Source organism: Ailuropoda melanoleuca, chromosome 1 (genome assembly GCF_002007445.2).
Source record: "Ailuropoda melanoleuca isolate Jingjing chromosome 1, ASM200744v2, whole genome shotgun sequence".
Classification (NCBI taxonomy): domain Eukaryota; kingdom Metazoa; phylum Chordata; class Mammalia; order Carnivora; family Ursidae; genus Ailuropoda; species Ailuropoda melanoleuca.
This window is the reverse complement of record NC_048218.1, coordinates 44,220,781-44,241,509: the sequence shown is the minus strand read 5'-3', so window position 1 is coordinate 44,241,509 and position 20,729 is coordinate 44,220,781. Positions and strand designations below refer to the sequence as shown.

The following is a 20,729-nucleotide window of genomic DNA, read 5'->3' as shown; positions in this document are numbered from 1 at the left end:
TAATAGCAAATGACAAATAGACTAAAGTGAATCCTGAGTTACTTTATGTATGGTCATTGATTTGGGGGGAATAAAACCACTTTTACTGTATCAAATCAAACAGCTAATAGTTAAATTGTGTCATGAGATGGAGCTGTTACTCTCTGAGGGTCTTCCAAATGAGTGCTAACTAATTAGGAAATCCATGAATTTTTGTTACAAGACTACTTGTGACTCAATAGTACATGTCTTTTACCAAGGCCAGCTCTCACCCTCCATTATAGTCAAGTCAGTAGTATCCAGTATACTGATTACATGCACCAAAAATGAAAACACATTCTTCACATTTACAAATGGGAACCAAGCACTGATTTAAAGGGATAACCAATAAATAATGCCAGATACGTGGTGAGAAAATAGTCTTATTTATTCAAAATTATACAAGCACTAGGCATATACAGTCCTTCAAGGTTTTTTTTGTTTGTTTTTTCATTTTTTTAATTAGCTAGGTCAGGGAAATTATATTCTTCTTCGTTTCTCTCCCAGGAGTTACCTTGGTCTGCAATGAATCCTTTAGAAAAATCTCTGACATTTTTACTTCCGTGCAATATGTTAACTATGAACAAATGATCGTACATATCAGTCAAATGTAAAGTATTACTTATATTGTCATTAAAGCCTGATTATTAATGCAGAAGCTCATGGAAGGTAAGGCTAATCCGAACAACATGTTATTTCCTTTTAGTCCAGAAGGTAAGGTTAATCTGAACAACATATTATTTCCTTTTAGTCCATAATCTGCCATTTTAAAATCATGGTTAATAGAATGCCCACAATAGAAAGATCTGTTTAAAGGAAAATGAAGAATATATTCTGCATCTCATTTATATTTTGTTGTGTTGAAAAGCAGACCAACAGCTAGTCTGTGAATGTGATATAAAGAAGAGGATATACTTCTTTGTTTCAAAAACCTTAAGTATTCCTTTTAACATTGCATTTCCAAAGCCTTGCTATTTAAAATATTAGTCCCTACTTTATCAACTTATTAAATTTAAAGGATCTAAAATTTAATTAAAAGAAAAAATAAATAAAATTTAATTAAAAGAGTCAAAGCAAAACTTGCCTGCATTAAAAAAAAAATCCCAATTTCTATTTCCATTCTCTTGGTTCTTAGAAAATAAAAGGTAGAATTATTGTACTATTATTTGCTTGTCCTAGTGTAATAAATGTCAGCTGTCTGGATGATTTCAAATCTGCTAGCTTGCTATGGTCACTGCATCCTTTTACATTTAGATGGGGATTAAGGAGAGCACTTGTGATGAGTACCAGGTGATGTACGGAAGCGCTGAATCACTATATTGTGCTCGTGAAATTAATATTTCACTGTATTATACTGACTGGAAATAAAAACTTAGAAACAAACAGGAAAACCACAAAATTGTTCAAATATCCCGACTTACCCAAGGATGAAAGCTTCTTGTTAAGAGGATGGTGAGCAGCATGGAGGTTTAAGCTTCTCAAACTCTGGTTCTAGGAGTCTCCTGTGATTTCTGACCTTTTCATCTCTGCTTTCATTTCACCTCCTGAGAACACTGTCTCCTTCCATGAAGAAGATTCTTCCATGAAGAATCAATAAGTTGGACACCAACCTGATTGTCCCCCCTTCACTTGTAAGACCCCCTTCCCCAGAGTTTCATCCAATCAAGGCTTTCTTTTTTTTAATTCAATTAACCAACATATAGTACATCATTAGTTTCAGATGTAGTGTTCAATAATTCATCAGTTATGTATAACACCCAGTGCTCATCACCTCACATGTCCTCCTTAAAAACGATCAAAGCTTAAACTGTAGTCAGTTTAAGGGAGAGTTTGGGAGAGAGGCTAGGTGGGGGGCAGGGGGATGTTACAATATAGCACATAGAGCAAACAACTAACAATTTTTTCTTAGGTATCTCTATCTTTTAAAACATCTTTGCATTCTAACCACTAGGTAATTTTTACTGTTTTTCACTCCTCCTGAGCTCCAGCTTCCCACCAACTCACAACCAGCTTTATGTCCTCTGACCTTGCTCATCTCCTTCCTGATAAGTTTACCCTCCCCACTCCAAGGTCCTGTTTGCTTCTTTCACCGAACAGAACTGGGTCTCTTCATCCAGCCCCAGTTCATAAAGGCATGACCGGGCCAGGGTTAGAGGGCATGAGGGTTATTTTCCAAACTAAACTCACCCTTCCCTCCTGGTCTTCTAGGGAAGAATTCTACAGTAATCAGCTGGTGTTTCCCTCCTACGTTAGGTAGCTATTTTGCAATTGAGGACTTAGAATTTGGCTATGAGATGAAAGCAAGCAGTGGATAATGAGAATTTGGAAGAATTGTCAAACTTTGAACCTATTGTAAGGTTCATAAATAAGGCAATTGAGGCCTAGAGAGGTTAGGAGCCTTGCTGGAGGTCATTGGGCACTTTCTTTTCTTTCTTTCTTTCTTTCTTTTTTTATAATAAGCCTTCACCTGTGCACAGCCCCTTACAGTTTGGAAGGCTCTTTAGCTGCCCCATTTCATCCAGTACTCACACCCCTCCATGGTGTCATAATGAAGAGGCTGAGGCTCTAGGCGGCCAGATGAGGTTAGGCAATTTTTTTTTTTTTAAGATTTTATTTATTTATTTGACGGAGATAGAGACAGCCAGCGAGAGAGGGAACACAAGCAGGGGGAGTGGGAGAGGAAGAAGCTGGCTCCCAGCGGAGGAGGGGAGCCCGATTTGGGGCTCGATCCCAGAACACCGGGATCACGCCCTGAGCCAAAGGCAGACGCTTAACGACTGCGCCACCCAGGCGCCCCGCCCCCATAGAGCACTTTCAAAAGGAAGGCGGACGCAAGAGTCTGGTCCAGAGCTGTTTCCATGATCTCATGAAACAACTCAATTTTTCAGAAGCCAAATAGCATTTCAGCTCTGTGTATTTAATTTTCGACTGTGTTGCCAGCAAAGGTCCCACAGGGAAGAATACAGGCGTATAGCAGGGGAGGCACACAGCTACTGCACACCTAAATCATATTATCTCAGATACTCTGATATGTTCCCTATTCATTTTTTTAGTTTTCTGTTACCATTCATGAATAATTCTTTCATTTCTAGGCATGATGTTGATGTTATGGAGGGCAGTTTTCACATGATTTTACTAAAATATTTTGCAGCCTCTATTAGGGATAAAATACCAAAATGAAGCCTTCTTGTTCTGATTCACAAGAGAATGAGTTGGTTGAGTTTTTATGTTACTAGAAAAGCCGAGGTGGTGTTGGTGGGGGTGAGGAGTAGAAAGAGAAAGAGAGAGATGGTTATAGTGGAGAAAAAGGCAAAGGGCAAATGATCAAAGTCAGTCATGTTGATGAAATATGCCAAGAAAAAAATATTTAGCCATTATCCACTAGCAGAAATTAAATATCTTCTATAATAAATTAAGTTCCTAACACTTCTGTCTTAAATTTGCTGTACTACCTAAGTAGTTTACAAATGTTAAGAAAATATGAATAATAAACCTGAGAGTTAGACTTGAATGAAATGACTGAGAGAAGCTACAAGATAAAGGGAAAAAATGTATTCAAACCACTTCTGTTGATGAAAAGGAAGAATGTCTCCTCAGCCAAATTCAGACATTCAGCAACAATCTTGGTTGCAAACATTTGTCCAAACAGTCAACAGGACAGAGAAAATGCTCCTGTGAGAACAGTAACTAGATCTGAGGGCTCTGGTCTTTGAAGTTTAAAATATTTCCCCAGAACTGCCACATTCTTCTTTCTCTTCTATCCCACTGGAAGATCACAAAAGTAAATTCTCGTTTGTTCCCTTTCTGTGATCCTGCCAAAAATACACACTCACTGATAAAGCCCACCAGTGATTCATTACATACCATCATTCCAAGGTTTCCAGTATAAATGCCATATTAAATAAGTCTCTTCTGTTTTATTAATGCCTAACAGACATTTAATAGTAATGATGGTGCCAATGATTCTTACTGTATCATACCATTAAAACCCAGATGTTTCTGTACAAAAAGAAGCAAAGACACCAGCCCCTGGGTTCTTTCCCTTCATTCTCATTTCCTTAGCAGTGGCTGAGCTGAGATTCATTCGAAAGCAGAAATAGCAGGCTGTAACCATTCTTTCCATATTTTCATTTACTCTATAGATCAATTCTATTTTCTATATTCCTCTAGTCATTATTGACTAAGAGAGGAAAGAAAGACAGAAAGACAGAAAGAAAAGAAGGAAAGAAAAAAAAAGAAAGAAAGACCAAGAGGGAGAAGACAAAAGGGGAACAAGTTCTGGTGAATTAAAATTTAGGTTAAGACTCTATATTAAAGATGCCTGGGTGGCTCAGTTGGTTAAGCATCTGGCCTTTGGCTCAGGTCATGATCCCAGGGTCCTGGGATCATGTCCCACATTGGGCTCCTTGTTCAGTGGGGAGCCTGCTTCTCCCTCTGCCTGCTGCTCCGTCTGCTTGTGCTCTCTCTGACAAACAAATAAATAAAAATGTTTTTAAAAAGATTCTATATTTATTTTTAAATTTCTTAACATGGAGCAAACAAACAAATATATCCAAACAATACACATTCTAATTTCCTGGTATTTCATATATAACTGTCCCATGTGTTCCTTTCCTGAAGCCCTAGTCTTCCCCAGAGACTTCATCCAAAGCATTAATTTATTTACCAGTGAATGAAGATGACCATGGCTGCCACAAGTCCTAGCACATGTCAGTAAACTGGTGTGCAATGAAGACACCGCTCAACTTATGTTTTCTACGTTGGGCTTGTCCCTAAGGGAAACTCTAAAACCCATTTCTGTTTGATACTCTGTAGGAAGGACCTGGGACCTGGACTTGCCTTGTGGAAGCACTTGAGCTTCTGAAAGCCTCTAACTGTTATGATGGCCTCCTCCAGACCTATCCATTCTTGGTCCTGACTAGAATCCCCAGTTCCTACCTTGCCCAGCCATCTGAGTCATGTGGGTAAAATGATCCTGGACGAATATTGTTCTTACTGCCTCTGCAGATGTTAACCCCCAAACACACCAAAGTCCCAGAGGTAAGGAAGATGTCTAAGTTGGCTAGAGCAGCATGCAGGAAGTGAGAAAGATAATGTAAACTATAATTCTGCTCTATCCAGGCACTGTCCTAGAAATGAATGCCTGTTATATTACATTGGCCTGCGGTCCCACAAGGAGATTTTCATCATCACAGAGCATCTCATCATTGTTTTCGCAGCTCAGTAGAGTGACAATGCTCAGAAGTGGGGAAAGAATAGTGACAGAAATAGCACCAACCATCTCCCACATCTGCGTTATAATTCCTTATACATATAGCAGCAGGATCTCCAGAGATGCTCTCTAGCCAGAGTTCCATACTCTATAGTGCCAAAGCAAAACCCAGGAAGCTGAAACATAGAAATACAGAAATTGTCAGAGAGTATCAGTCACCGAGAACATCTGATTTCACCTTTTTAAATACAACTCCAATTTGCCCCTTCCTCCTTCATCCCTTTCCTGCCATTGACCTCATTCAGCTCTTCACTACTCTATTCTCCACTTTTAATCCCCCTTTAAAATACCAGACAGTCAGTAAAACAGGGATGAAAAAATGTAAGTACTGCTACCTCTTACTTTAGGTATTTATAGTTGGCATCTTTTCATGCTGTGTTATCAAGGCATGGAGGGGACTCTAGGCCAGGTTTTGCCTGTTCCAGCAAGGCTTCTAGAACGCTGAGGGTTCACAGATGGATCCTCTGCCTCGGACGCAGTTCTATGTAGTCAACAGAATGCTGGCCTGAGATGCACAATACCTTGCTCTGTCTCCGCTTCTGTGGCCTTAAAGTCACCATTCAGTGCCCTACGAAAGGGCTTGTCCAGCAAACAAGATGGGCTGTCTCAGAGAGACTATAAGTCTTGGGATGTGACTGAGTGCTTGCCATGTTAGCGCATGTTTGACATGGCCAATACTGAACTCATGATCTTATCTCCTACTTCCACATCCAACCAGACCAGTTCCCCTTAGCATCTTCCCTTGCTGTGTGAAAGGCAGTGCTTTCTACCAGAAACCTGAGCATCTTCCTTGACTCTTCTTTATTCCCCACATCTAACCAGTCACTGCATTCACAAATATCCTTCATGTCAGTCTTCCCTGTCCAAGCCCACTGCCCCTGCAGTTCGGGTTCATGGTCACTGCCTTTAACTGCACAAGTCACTGGACTAGGCTTCAGGTGAGCTCTTCCAGGATTCCAGTCTTGCTTTCTCTCCAATCTGTTCCTCACCCTCCTGCCTGGCTGAGCTTTCCGAAATAAAAATTTGATAATGTCAGCCTGCTTGTTCCTCTCCCACTCCCCCTGTTTGTGTTCCCTCTCTCGCTGGCTGTCTCTCTCTCTCAAATGAATAAATAAAATCTTTAAAAAAAATTTTGATAATGCCACTCTTTCTTAGAACTCTTCAGCTGTTTCTCAGTGTTATAAAAATAAAATCCCGACTCCTTAGCCTGTCTTAGATCTTGCCCCATCAACTTTTCCAGACTAGTTTTCAGTTCCTCCTATTAAACCAGCAGTAGTTAACCCCATTGAGGTCCCTCAACACGATTGACAGATTGACCATGGCACCTGTGAGCCAGCCTAGATGCTGTACCAACACTAGATGCTGGAAAGATTTCGGTATTATGGCTGTAAATCCACCAAGTCTCAGCATAAGGTTTGCAAACAGATAGTAGGTGGTCAACAACTCTTGGTAGAATGGCTGAATGAATGTTAGGATGTTAGGTTTAAATTGCTTTGGGGGCATGGATCTTGTTATATGCTTTTTTTTGTTCCGCCAAGAGAGTAAATATAGTAAAAGGCATAGGAAACAAGAAATACATATTTTTAAAAATTGAACACTATATTTTTTTATTTTAACTCGGAGTTGCTGTAACAACTGGCTGTAGTTTTAATTAAAAAAAAAAAAAAACACGCTCTGCCTTTTTTGTAAAAGGTTTCGTAGCCTCAGCTCCCAGCTAAAACCATCGAGGATCCTGGTTTCCCACCCCTTCCAGTGGCCTGATGTGCGGCAGGGGAGGAGCAATGAACAATCTGGGCCTGAGGAGCAAGGAGCGCGGGATGGGGGAAGTCCCGGAAGTCATTGACCAGAGCAAGCGGCCGCCTCAGCGAGATCTGCTTGGGCTGAGGTCCCAACAATAACAGGCGCGCGGGCCGGGAGGGGCTGCCGGGGGCCCGAGCTTGGGGGCGGAACGCGGATTGGGAGAGGCGGGTGGGACGCTTTCCTAAGGCTGCAGGGGATTGGAGGAGAGAGATGAGGGGCGGTTGAGCTCAAGGAGTGGGCCGGGGAGCTAACGGGCCGACCTACGAGAGAGCGTGTTGATTGGAAGGCGCTGAAGGAGACGGACCGGAGCCAACTGCGGATTGGCCGTGAAGGGCCGAGGAGGCGTGGTCAGTGCGCGCCGGAGGGAGCGCGAGGGAGCAGGGTGCTGGCCTCCCTGCCAGCTAGCCGGAGCCCCGGGCGTGTGCTGCGAGCCGGGGTCGTGTTGAGGAACGCGGTGTGGTAGGCGCGTCCCCCAAGCTCCTCCGCAGCCGCCTTCCGCGGTTCGAGTACCCCACTTCCTTCCCTCCCTTTCCCTGCGCTCTGGTCTGGGGTCTCGGGACAGGGAGCGGAGGAAAGGAACTAAAGCCGAGGAGGCGAAAGCGGACCAAGGGGCAGAGAGGGTCCTGGCGCGGGGCGTAGCGCGCGCTGCCGAGCTCTCCCGCCGGAGCCGCCGCCTCCTCGCCCGGGGCGCTCGCACTATGCAGGCTGACTGCCGGCCGCCGCGATGGGGAGCCGGGCGATGGTGAGAGCCGGGCTCAGCCCTCACGGTCTTCGAGTCCGGGCCGCGGCCGCCGCCCCCGCCCAGGCCGTGCTCCCCCTCTCCCGTCCTCTCCCTCCCCGCTCCAACTCCTCCTCCTCCTTCCCCATGCCTATGTTCCTCCTGCTCCTACTTATCCTGGTCCTGCTGCTAGAGGACGCCGGAGCCCAGCAAGGTGAGTGGTCCCTGGGGTGTGCGCGGCGCGCGGAGTCCCTGGGGCGGCGGGGGCACAGGGGGAGCCTCGGGGATGCCGGGTCTCCGGGATGTGACCCGAATCTGCAGATGTGCGGGGGAGGTGCGGTGCGCCTCGGTGCCTGGCCAGACCTGGCCCTGCACTCGCTGGGTTGAGTTGCAAAGGTGGGCTCTGCCTGTTGTCCCCCAAGTTGGCGCGGCTTTACTTTTTGACAAGCCTTTGGTTTGTCTGAAAAGAGAGAAGCGAGAGCCTGCTATGAAGGCCTCCTTTTTGGTATTGGATTCTTCTGGGGAAAATCTTTGGGAGGAAAAAAGAGAAGTTTGGGAGGTGTGACCCCTAAAGTTAGGCTACACTGATGGCCAGAGTAGAAAGGCAAGATAATTAATAGCATCTTAAACCAATTAAAGGCAAGTGGCGATAATTATCGTCTTTTGTGAAAGTGCTCGGGTTCAAAACGGAATGACATTGATTCTGGTTAGCTTTGAGTCTTGGATTCAGGACATGCCCTTTATGATGCCTTACTATATTATTCCTGTTGGTGGTCTGGATTGCCTGGGTCAGACAGTCTGACCCAAAGCAACATGCTGTGTTCCCAGATGGAGCATTCCGAGTTAAAAGGGTAAGCCCTTCCAGAAAGTGACAAAACTTTTTTCCATCCACAGTCCTTGAAATACCTATTTCAGAATTGAGCAGAATTGTTTCTTGAGTAATCATCATAATGGAAAGAGAATGCAGGGCTGATTTCTCCTCCGCCCTTTAGTACTATTTTCAGGCATTGAACCACAATTTTTGAATCAGTTTGGCATCAGTTATTGAACACATTTTTCCATTGCATTTCCTTCTTTATTGCAGTGAGAAAGATATGGGTTGGATTGTTACTTATTGCTGGGAAGATTTTTATTTTAAGTTGATCTCCATGTTTAAGTCCAGCTGAAATGTTGCTCTCATATGGATTTCAGTAAAGTGTGGAATCATGGCTATAAGCCTGTCATCATGAAGATGCTGAAACTTTGACAGGCATTTGGAAGTATAATCTAACAATAAAGAAAAATATATTTGGTAAACTGACCTCTTTTAGCTCTAGGCACATTTCACATAGTGTAACTTTAGATGCTCAGCATTTAGGTTTTTAGTTAGATCATCTTCTTAAATAAATTCTTAAACATCAGCACTTAATAAAGTGTGAAATCCTTTCCCCCACTGAAGTTTTAGAGTGTATGCTTGTATTTTCCTTCTAGTAGGAGAAACAAAAAACAACAAGAAGGCTTACATACGGCCAGCACTAATTGGGACTTACTTTGTGGCAGGCACAGTTCTAAGTGATACACATTGTATTAAGTCAGTTAATCCTCACCACACCCAGCTGAGATAGTTTTATCCCGTTTCAAACATAAGAGAGCTGAGACACAAAAAAATAAGGTACCTTGATACAGAAAGGAATGTAACTGCATAAGCAGAATACTCTGTTTTGCTTATTTCTAGACTGAGTGTTTATATCATGTTTTTTTTTTTTTTTAAATCTTTGAAGAGTATAGAATCAGTTGTATGTCTCCCCACATGAGGCAGTTGCCTTAATATTCAGAATTTCTCGAACCTGGCCTAATTAACTAATGCAACATTACCTTATTTTCTTTCAAGGTGTAATTTCAGTTTTTAGCACAGCATTTTAACAAATAATGGTTCTCTTTCCCGGTGATGTCTTATATAAACAGTGTAGATTAACACAAATAGAATGATGGTGGTAATTTAAAAGACCTCTGATCTCTAGTTCTTTTAAGTTGATTGAGTAAATTTTGTGATTGGGTAAAATTGGGTAATTTCTTTGTACCTCAGTTTTCTACATCAGTGATATGAGAATACATACCTATTTCGTAGCCTAACAAAAATGAAATGATAGTACATAGGAGTGCTGTAAATGGAAAAGCGTAATATAGCTATAGGTGCTTATCATTATTTTGAGTTTTTGAAGTTGATGAAGAACGAGTTAGGTATATATCATTGGAAACTCAGGAATTGTGTGAAATTTCAATTCCCTAATTTTTAAAAAGTACATTTTTTACTCAAGGGACCCTGATGCGGTTTGTGGTAGAAGAGCATTTAAGCCAGTCTTAACTAATCCAACAGACCTGCTTCGGGTTCCACCGGTATTCCCTCACATAAGCTGAAAAGAAGTCTAATTTCAAAATGGGAAGCAGTGTTTTAAAACACCTATAGAATTTTTAATAATGGGAATGTCTACATATTGTTGTGTTAAGTGACAAACTGGAGTTTTTACTCTAAGAAATCTTAGGAAGAAGACTGAAAAGAAATAATAAAATAGTAGTAGTCTTTTGGCGGTAGAGTTGTGGGTAATTTCTGTATGCTTTTCCAGATTTTTTGCAGTTAACATACAGTCAAAATATAAGCAGTGAAAAAATGTTTTGTGATACTTAGATTTTTCTTTCTTTAGCCAGTCTAGGTAGAAATGTGCTTAATGTATATTTTGAAGGAGAACCGTGCTTCAGAATGTTTAAAAATCTTTCAGACATCATTTTGAAGTAGAAGATGTTACTCTTATTCCAGTTACGGTTGACCCTCGATCAACACAGGTTTGAACTGTGCAGATCCATTTGTATGTGCTGATTTTTTCCCCCAATAAATATATTAGAATTTTTTTCAGAGATTTACAACGATTTGAAAAAATTCACAGAGGAACTGCATAGCCTAGAAATATTTTAAAAACATTGAAAAAGATATTATTAAAAGAATACAGTATATAATACCAGTAATGTACAGAATACGCGTTAATTGACTGTTTATGTTATCTGTAAGACTGGTCAGGCTTCTGGTCGACAGTAAGCTACTAGTAAAGTTTTGGGGGAGTCTCATGTTATAGATGGATTTTTAACTATGCACGGGGAAGTCAGCACCCTTAACCCCTGCGTTGTTCACGGGTCAGCTGTAATGCTATATACATAGCTATTCCCGAGCAGATTTTCTGCTGACAGAGTGATTTTTCTTGTCATTTGGCTCAGAATAAAATTTTATCATTGGTTTGGAAATTTGTCAGCCTTTCATAGCAGGGATGTATTTTAACCAATATTATTTTGTTTACTTATAAATAGATTGTATTTCTTCACATTTAATTGTGCTATGCTGGTGTTTTAGATAAAGCTTATATTTTTGTATTTTTAAGTTCTAAGTTTGATGTTGAGTTCATCTTCAAAATATTTTTATTGTTGAAAGCATTGTTTCTGTAACGTCTGAAAAACTTAAGTTGGTGAAATTTATCATGCTGATTACATATTTGCTACTGTAATAAATGTATTTAATAGGAAGTTGAGAGTGTACTATGAATGGTTCTGTGTCCCTGATTTACATTTTGACTAGAAATTTGTGTCCCCTCAGGAGCTCAGCTTCCTAGTTCATGTCCGGGAGGGCTTGGCTACCTTCTGGGTTAGATGATTATTTGAATGTGGTAAAATATCAGGGAATTAATTTTTACAATTTATTAAGACTGACTTGTTTATGCCTATTAATATGAAATATTTGTGAAGGTATTGATTTTTATTTGCTAATCTATGAAACAAGTCAAGTTCATTCTTAATCAATTTCACAATGATGTCAGAACTACCATGTGGGGAAAAAATTGTTTTCTGTCAAGTAATGTCTTTATATGGTTGTGATGCAAGTAAATAGTTTTTCAACAATATTTGTATTGTCAGAAATGAACACATCTTCCTCAGTGAACATTTGTAATTATTTCTAATATCGACATTAGGTTAATTTAGAATTTTCCCTTGTCTTTTCTTGGCCCGATAAAACATTAGGCCTCTTATGTGTAGTTTTGTTCAGAGGCAAAAATCAAAGCGTCCTTTTTCTGCTGTATTTCTGATTGATTTTGCCCAGTGAAAATGAGAAATACAACATAAATTCCACATATGCTAATGATTAGGTTTAAAATCCACATTTTTAAACTTGAAAATGAAAAATTATTGGTCAATATAATTATTGGAAAATTATAGGTCATTGATTTTAGGTAGATTTCCCAATGTGATAGGCAAAGCGAAAATATTTCCCACTGGAGATGGTTAATAATTCTGTTGGAATAGCTGAGCTTCATTCTGGAAGACCAACATAAAAACAAACAAGCAAAAAAAACCCCTCAAGATGGTGAACTCAGTGTAAGTGAAAGTACCAGTGCTGCCGTGAAAGTGACAAATGAATTAATTTCTAAAAAGAAATCATGAGATTATAGTAAGATGAGGAAAGGCTACAGTTATATAGAGGCGGTTTTAAGTTTAGGATTATACTTTACAAAATGAACCTAGGATGTGAAAGCTCAGGTGGTAGTATTGGGCATTAACTGAATGCATGCAAATAGTTTCTATTTGAACTTCTTTGATTAGTTGGAAGGATGTGGAATGATATAAAATTAATAGGATCAGGAAAAGCTTCATATAGTGAAATGTGATTGTTGAAACATGAAGTGAGACAACTTGGCAGTTTTTCTTGTGTGGTTCATGGATTCAGTTTACTTTGTAACAACCTTACCATGGCCTTGCCACTTTATTTTTAAAATACAGATAATTATAGTTGTTCAGAACCAAAAACTTAATTGATAATTATCTACAGTTCTACCCCCTAATCTATTAACTTATGATTTTTATGCTTTTTCCTGTTCCACATTCACACACCTATGTCAAAATCTTACATGGTTGTAATTTTAATTGTGTTGTGTTATGTTCTGTAGACATTGTGTTGAAATTAATTGTGTATTGTGTAGGCTAATTTAAGACACGCAAACATACTTAAAAATACAAAAAAATTCAAAATGTAAAAATTCATCACAAGACATTTTGAAGTAATTATTGTTCAGAATTGCTATTACAGTATTTTCTTTAGTCCATTTGATTAAATTCTTTATTTAGGGTGTGATCTTTAAGAAGGTATTTCAGTTCGAAATATTAGCTTAGAAAACCTACGTAATGCTAATTTCCCAGATCATTATGTGGATTAAATCAGTGTAATCCATGAGGACAGAAAATACAGATATTCAAATAAGCTTATATTTAATGAATGCCAGTGTCCGCTGAAGCAGATGGGATAATTGGGTGATCTTAAAAGTCTGCTAAAACATTATCTATTAGATCAGCCTGCACTCTGAAGCATACGTAGTTGGAAGAAAAATGTTGATTAGCTACTTGAATTATGGGGAAGACCCCCAAGGTGCAGGCTCCCTTAACTGCTTTCTGAGAGTGGACCAAGTTTCTTGCAGGGCTTTTGTTGAGTTGGGTGAGTGGCAGTGTGCAGTCAAAACTGAATTGCTTGGTTGATCAAAGAAAAGATGTTGGTACTCCTTATCATCCTCTCATTAAGTACTTGCAGCATGAAGCAGTACCAACTCTGAGCTCCCACGCATGTGTGCACACATGTCAGTACAGTCCTGAGACATTTAGGAGAAGAGTAAAACTTTGTAATTGTCTTCAGAGAACCTACAGTCTAGTTGGGGAAAAATTGTCTTTAAGTTGAATTATATATGAAAATAAGCCAGGGAGGTTGCATATTGCTGTGGGTTTGAAGGGAAGAAGAGCTCACAGTGCCTAAGGAAGTAGGAGAAGCCTTGCTGATAAAGCGGTTTTCACGGAGTGAGCTTTGAAGGACTGGCAGGTTCATAGTCCACCTTGAGAGGTGAAGATCACAACATCAGAACAGCAAGGAGTCGGGAAAGCATGGGAGTGTAAAAGCCTGTCTTGGTGCAATGAGTAGCAAGACTCTAAGCCTCTGATCCTGGCTTCCTGCTTCCTTCTTGAGCCCCATGCCTTGCTCCTGCCTAATAATTGGGGGCAGATATTGGCTGGTTGGTTACTGCTTGCCGTGGCTCCTAAGCACCGGGGTTCTGCCTTCCTGGAGCAGTGTGGCTGGCAGCCTCTTGATCACCTGTACGAGACCGTCCTAACTCCTTTGCGTATTATCCCTGTGATTTTGTCACAGTCTGGTCTCTCCCTTCCTCTCTGGCTTAATCTCATACCAGCATCCCTTAAGTTCTATCTGTAGTTCATGTGTAAGCCTGAGCTACTTTTTATTGCTCTTAAGTGTAATTTCATGGGTTTGTTTGTTTGTTTGTTGTTTTGGCTTTTTCCCTATAGTAACTTTACATATGCTATTTTCTCTACCTAAAGAGAAAGGAGGGCTCTTTCTTTCTTTCTTCTCTTGGTAAACTCCTCACCTTCCTTCAAAACCCTTCTTGGGTATTATCCCTGAGAAAAGTTCTTTAACCATCACCACACACTCATCTCCAGACAGGACTTTTCAGTTACTTATTTTCATTCATTAATCGCACTGAATGTAAGATATTTATTTGTCCTGCCAGAACGTTATACTCATTTTCTTATTTGTAATACTTATCATGATGTCTGCCATTCAAAAAATAAGAAGAACCCATTTCCGGAGTGCGTCTGCTGCTCCAGCTACATGATTTGATGTTAGTCTCTGGGCGTCTGCACACCCTTCATGCTGTTGTTGGTTGTCTCCTCCCCACAATTAACAGTCTGAGCCTGGGCTTCTCAGTCTGTTGAGAGTGGAGCCCTGTCTTGAACCTTGCTACCTACTTGCTCAGGGCCTCACATTCCGCCTAGTGTTTCCCAGCTGCCCTCTGTCTGGGAGCTAGACTTCTTTGCTCCCTTGGTGAGAGGAGTCTTTCCACTAGAACTCTGCACATGGCCATGGTTACTTCTTAGAAAACACTGCTGTGTGCATGTTGTCAGATAGGTTATCTTTAAGAACAGTTAACAGCCTAAATCAGTGTCAGCAAGTATTTTGCACTCCTTTGCCTTGTCTTTCAAACTCTGATTTGAGTGGTCACCTCTTGCATTGCCAGAGTCCCCACTCCTTTTTCTTTGACCGCCCCAATTCCTGGAGAATGTTCAGGTAGTTTCAGTAATCTGGTGTCAGAGGAAGCTAATGAGAAATGAGGGCTAGAAAAGTCAGTGGAGGAAAGATGGAAAGTGGAAAAGATTCTGGAGGACTTTCCACTGGGGGGCAGACAGGAGTTTGTACCTGAAGTATTAGCAAGACATCATCCTTAGGTTCCTCTGCCTTTACCCGGTCCATTTGTCTACCTCTAGGTTCACTGTCTCATCCCAGCCTCCCAGGTCCCTCAGCTCTTTGATGCTCTTCCCTTTGTCCTTGACAGATCCCAAATGTGGCTCATGTGCCAGTCCATTCTGTCTTCTCTGATTCTGGATAGCTTAAGGTTACTGGAGAAAGTCATGTGGCCGTTGTGACTAGATCTACCACAAGCAAGACTAATCAGATCTCCAGTGGGGCTTACTGCTCAGCAGGAGTGTTGCAACTGCCCCGCTTTGTAGAGCTGAACTCCTGCCCTGCTTCGCATCCCTGCACAGAACTGCCTCCTGCCTCCTTTCCTTCCTCCCAAAACCATCTCTTCCACTTGTCCAGAATGCTGCTTCATCAGGGAATGTATGTTATATTTTAGTATAATTCAAACTTGAATGGCGTGTTTTACTCTGTAGCTGGAGTCATGCTCAAAATACCACTGGCTCGTGTGCATCTTTATTCTGAGCTGTTTGCTTTCCAGGTACCTTATATTTGCTTTTTTCAGGGATGAACTTTCTAACGAGTAGACTACATCTGTGCTGTACTTTTTCTTAGTGTCTGGCGCACAGCGAATACTTGTTAAATGCTGATATCCTTGCAGCCTGGTCTCTGCTCTACTGCCAGTATCATTTAAACTGTCAGGTTTTTCCCTTTTGGGTTTTGGCTTGTGTTTACTTTGAAAAACCTGAGCACTTTCTTTGTCTTCACTATTTTGTACTTTCTTTGGTGGACTGTGAAAGTTCAGAGACTTTGGAGTCAGACACACCTGGATTTAAATGTTAGGCATATCGACCAAGGATATCTCCTTAACACTCTTACTGTTTTAAAATATAGAACTCACCTCTCTTTTAGAATGTTTGAAGGCTGGGATCAAATCTGTTTGGGTAGTCAGTAAATTTTTGTTGAGTGATTGAATCCATATGAGCAGAGGTAATTAATATGGAAGTAGATACAGGTTTGGGGATTAGGAGACAGCTTGGAAACTTCGTAGTAACGAAGTCAGAGGAGGGAGATATCCCTGGTAGAATACACAGAATGGGAGAAGACTGAAGAGCAGCATCAGCAGTCCACAAAGACGCTTGTGAAGTTGCAATTAGTTCAAAGAACTGAGCCAGGGAAGAAGAATTTTAAGAAGGAGGGAGGTAAGATAGGAAGAAAGGAAGGAAGAAGGATGGGAGGGAAGGAAGGGTCAGCAAAGCCAGATAATATGGAAAGGTCACAAATGATAATAAGGATGGAAAAGTGTCCATGGATTTTTGGCAGCTTGGAAACTGGCTGCTTTAGTGAATAGTTTCATTGGTGAGGTAGGTCTGCATGTCCTAGGGCTGCCATAACAAATTACCACAAATTTAGGTGGCTTAAAATGATAGAACTTTACTGTCTTACAGTTCTGGAGGCTAGAATCCTGAAATTGGGGTATCAGCAGGGCCATACTCTCTGTTCGAACATGCTGGGGGAGGATATTTCTTTGCCTCTTCCTAGCTTCTGGCAGTTGTAATCTTCAGAGTTCTTTGCGTCATTCCAACCTCTGCCTCTGTAATGTAGTCCTTGCTGTGTCTATCTCTGTCCAGATTTTCCTCTTGTTGTAAGGACTCCAGTCATTGGATTAGGGTCCGCCTTAGCCCAGTATGACCTCATTTTAACTTGATGACATCTACTAAAACCTTGTTTTCAAATAAGGTTATATGCATTGGCACCAGAAATTAGGACTTAAACATATCTTTTTGGAAGGGACAAAATCCAACCTGTAGCAGTTTGGAAGCTGAATTGCAGTGCAACGAAACTTAGAACAGGAGGCAAAGAAGTAAGATGTCAATTATGGAGAATAGAAGAAATTTATCTGTAAAAGAAAGGAAAAGTGAGCAAGAAGATGGTAGATATCGGGGGACACTGGTAGAAAGAGTTTTTTGTGGAATTTTTTGTTGCTCTTATTGTCAGTGTTTATGATTTGTTGAAGTGCAAAATCTAGGCCGTACTGTAGAGCTATTTTACTGATTATAATTTGCAAAAGAGGCAAAATTATACCTGCCTTGCAAATATAAAATGAACACATGTCAAAGATTTTATTCAATCCATTCATTAATGAGGAAACCAGTAAGATGTTAAATCATGTCCAGAGAATATTTGAGAAACTAGGTGTTTATAATCTTAGGATATGGTTGCTAGATTAGATGGCCAAATCTGGTTAATGGACCAGTAGGGTCATAAACAGTAACCTTTGGGATTATCTTTTCAACTGTACAGAAATTATCTGCATTTCTATCAGACAACAATCTATACGTTAACATGTAATCAAAACTGGGACTATTAAGCAGTGATAAATAGTAAATCCAACTAACTATTTTGCCCTAAAATCCTTGGGCAGCTTTTGGCTTCTGTCACATTTAAAAGATGTGCTGTTCACTCTTTTCTTTTCTTTTCTTTTCTTTTCTTTTCTTTTCTTTTCTTTTCTTTTCTTTTCTTCCTTTCTTTACCAATTTCCAAGTGTAAGATAATTTTTCTGACATATTTATTAGAATCTGTGAAGATAGAGAGGGGGACCTGAAAACCTTTAGTTAGCCCTTAGGTTATTATAATGTTAACTAAATCTGAGAACCACTGAATAAGAGAATACTGAGTGGCTGGCTTTGAGTGCCCATCGGAGACTGGAACCCATGACTCTAATGACACCTATCCCCCTGGACTTTGTGATTTTTTTTTCTTCTTAGTAGTGCTCAGCCCCTTAGCAAAGAGAGATCACATGATCCAGAATTGAGGGTTTAGCAGGCAGATAGGAAGGAAGGACACAGTGGCTAGGAAGTAAAGGTATTAGGAAGAGGTAGTTAATACTGGACGTGAGGTCCAGGCTGGGTAGGGAAAGACATGAGGCCATTACAAGATTAGCAGATGAGGAGAAAAGAGAGAAGTCAAGTTCTCAGAAAGTTATGTGGGTTTGAGAGAGCTGAAAGGTCAGGAGACTGACCAACAGAGCGAGACTTTCAAGTTTTTGAGTTTTCACAGGTGGATGGGAGAGTTTCTAACAATGGCAAAAAATAAAGCCCAGGTTGTGCTCCTGAGAGAGTTACTGAAGAAAGTGGAGGTCATCAGGGAGAAGATGAGTGAGAATTACTTTCTCATAGATTTATACTTTTCACAAGACACTACACTTGAAACTTTAAAGCTGATGTAAATTTCCACTGAAACGTTGTTCTGTTACTTTAGATTGTGGCCAAATGCCCCGTATATACATATGACAGACAAAAGCCTTTCTGGTGTTTCAGGACTGTACTAGTACCCTCAAAGAGTGTTTATTGAGCACATTATTATATATAGGTTAGGCCCTCAATACTAGGTGTTTTCATAGAACATCTCATTTAATTTTTACCCTATGTGTTTGAATTGTTAGTATCCCATTTTACAAAGCTGAGCTTTAGCAGCAATAAATAACTTTCTGAAGGTCGCAGTGATGGTGGATAGGGCATTTAAATTCATTCTGTGACTCCAGAGCTCATTGACTTAACTACTATGAGCCTGGGTGGCTCAGTCCTTAAGCATCTGCCTTCAGCTCAGGTCATGATCCCAGAGTGCTGGGGTTGAGCCCCACCTTGGGCTCCTGGCTTGGTGGGAAGCCTGCTTCTCCCTCTCCCCCTACTTGTGTTCCCTCTCTCACTGTCTCTCTCTGTCAAATAAATACATAAAATCTTTAAAAGAATATTAAAAAAATAAAAAAAAATCTTCATTGTAGCCTGATGAAATAGGATGTATTAGTTAATTCTTGCAAGTTATTCCTTTGCATGCTTTTCTACTCTAAATGCCTTTCCCCCCCAGTTGATTTATTCTGAGATCTCACAGATGCATTATACGATGTGACAGAAATGACACTTACTTAGAGGAAGTATAGTCAGACTCACTGTTGACAGTGATAAAAAAAAAAATCCTTGAAAGCTCACTGCAAAAATATAAACTGTTCAGAGTTTATAATGATTGTAATGAAAGTTACATTGCTCTACATTTGTGGCATATTTGTACACTTGTGTTTGATATTGTTGAAGTATTTTTAGAAGTCACGCAGTGTTTATAGTAATACAGTTCAATCATTAAGATAATTTATATTACGTATTAGTAATATGACTAAAATGGGGTGGCTGAAGGGTCACGTCAGTATCACCAGTATGTATTTATTAAAAAAACAAACACTTAATTTGAAGCTTAGAGCAGCCTAAAATAAGAATATGTTCTTTGCTGTATTAATTCATTGTTATTTAAATGTTTAATGTTCTGTTTTCTCTAAGGATAAGTAGTTTAAAAAAAAATTATTTTCCCGGAAAAATACCAAAATTTGTATCTGGCTTAACACATCTGACCTTAGACTCTTCGGAGGAAATGAACACATGTTCTATGAGTAATCCCCTAGATAAATCGGCACCCGAGCAAAGGAGCAGTACGATCAAATTCCAGTGTTTCTTCTCCACTGAATAAAAACTGAAATTCAAAAATTACATTAATAGGTTCCTGTCCTTTATGGTTTGGTGGAGACCATCTAGAGGAGGAAGAGAAGGTGACAGTGATGGGGGTGGTGATGGAGTTGGAGAAGGAGAAAGATTTGATGATGTGGGAGTTACTGGTGAGGGCTCATGTGTTGGTCCTAGGATAAACCATCGTGAAAGTTGTTTTTCCTGTCGTAGTTATACTGTATTTGTCAATTCTGCCTTGTGAAAATGAATAACAGTAGGTGTTGTTGCCTGGTCACAGGTCATTATTCTTTCCAGAATCCAAAGCTAAGCAGAAAATTTGGAGACTTACACCTGACCCTATTAGCACCCTTTTTCAGACCCTAATTTTAAGAACTGTTGACCCAGAAAAAAAATTATTCCAGGACTGTAAGACTAATAAAAAGGACATTTTCTTTCCTTTAACTTCCATTTATTTGTTTTAAAAATTGGGAAGTGATGGGGCGCCTGGGTGGCTCAGTCGTTAAGCATCTGCCTTGGGCTCAGGGCGTGATCCCAGCGGTCTGGGATCGAGCCCCACATCAGGCTCCTCCTCTGGAAGCCTGCTTCTTCCTCTCCCATTCCCCCAGCTGTGTTCCCTCTCTCGCTGGCTCTCTCTATCTCTGTCAAATAAGTAAATAAAGTCTTAAAAAAAAAATTGGGAAGTGAGACTTAAACTTTTTAGTATAATTGCTGACCATATGAGGAAAGTATTCCTTAGGTTGTACCTTCAGTGGACAGAACAGCATTATCCTTCAGGCCAAATGAAACCGGCCCAAGAACTCCTGGAGATCTTCTGTCTGAGGTGTCCTGGCCTTTGCTCTAGGTCAGCCTTCTCAACCTCAGTACTATTGAGTTTAAGATCGATCGTTCTTTGTTCTGGGGGCTGTCCTGTGCACAGTGTAGGATGTGTCGCAGCATTCCTGGCTTCCACCCACCGGATGCCAGTATCAGCCCACCCCCTCAGTTGTGACAGACAACCAAAAATATCTCCAGACATTGCCAAATGGGAGGTAAAATTGCTCTCATGGGAGCTTCTGTGTCTCCCCCATTTGAGCGCCACTATCTAAGTGTATTACGTGATTAGCTGCTAAAGAATTTTTTCCAGATTTTACTTTTACT

At 40.6% G+C, this 20,729-nt stretch overlaps 1 protein-coding gene across 2 annotated transcripts in view; it reads left to right on the top strand.

Moving 5' to 3' along the window:
• Positions 1-7,354: 7,354 nt before the first annotated feature.
• The window catches only part of DCBLD2 (discoidin, CUB and LCCL domain containing 2), an 80,314-nt gene continuing 66,939 nt past the window's right edge, over positions 7,355-20,729 (top strand). The window contains exon 1 of one of the 2 annotated variants that reach the window (XM_034657223.1): positions 7,355-8,022. In XM_034657223.1, coding sequence (XP_034513114.1) covers positions 7,815-8,022 — 208 coding nt within the window. In that variant the 5' untranslated portion in view covers positions 7,355-7,814. The remainder of the gene's footprint in view (positions 8,023-20,729) is intronic. The other variant, XM_002925508.4, reaches the window with a different exon arrangement.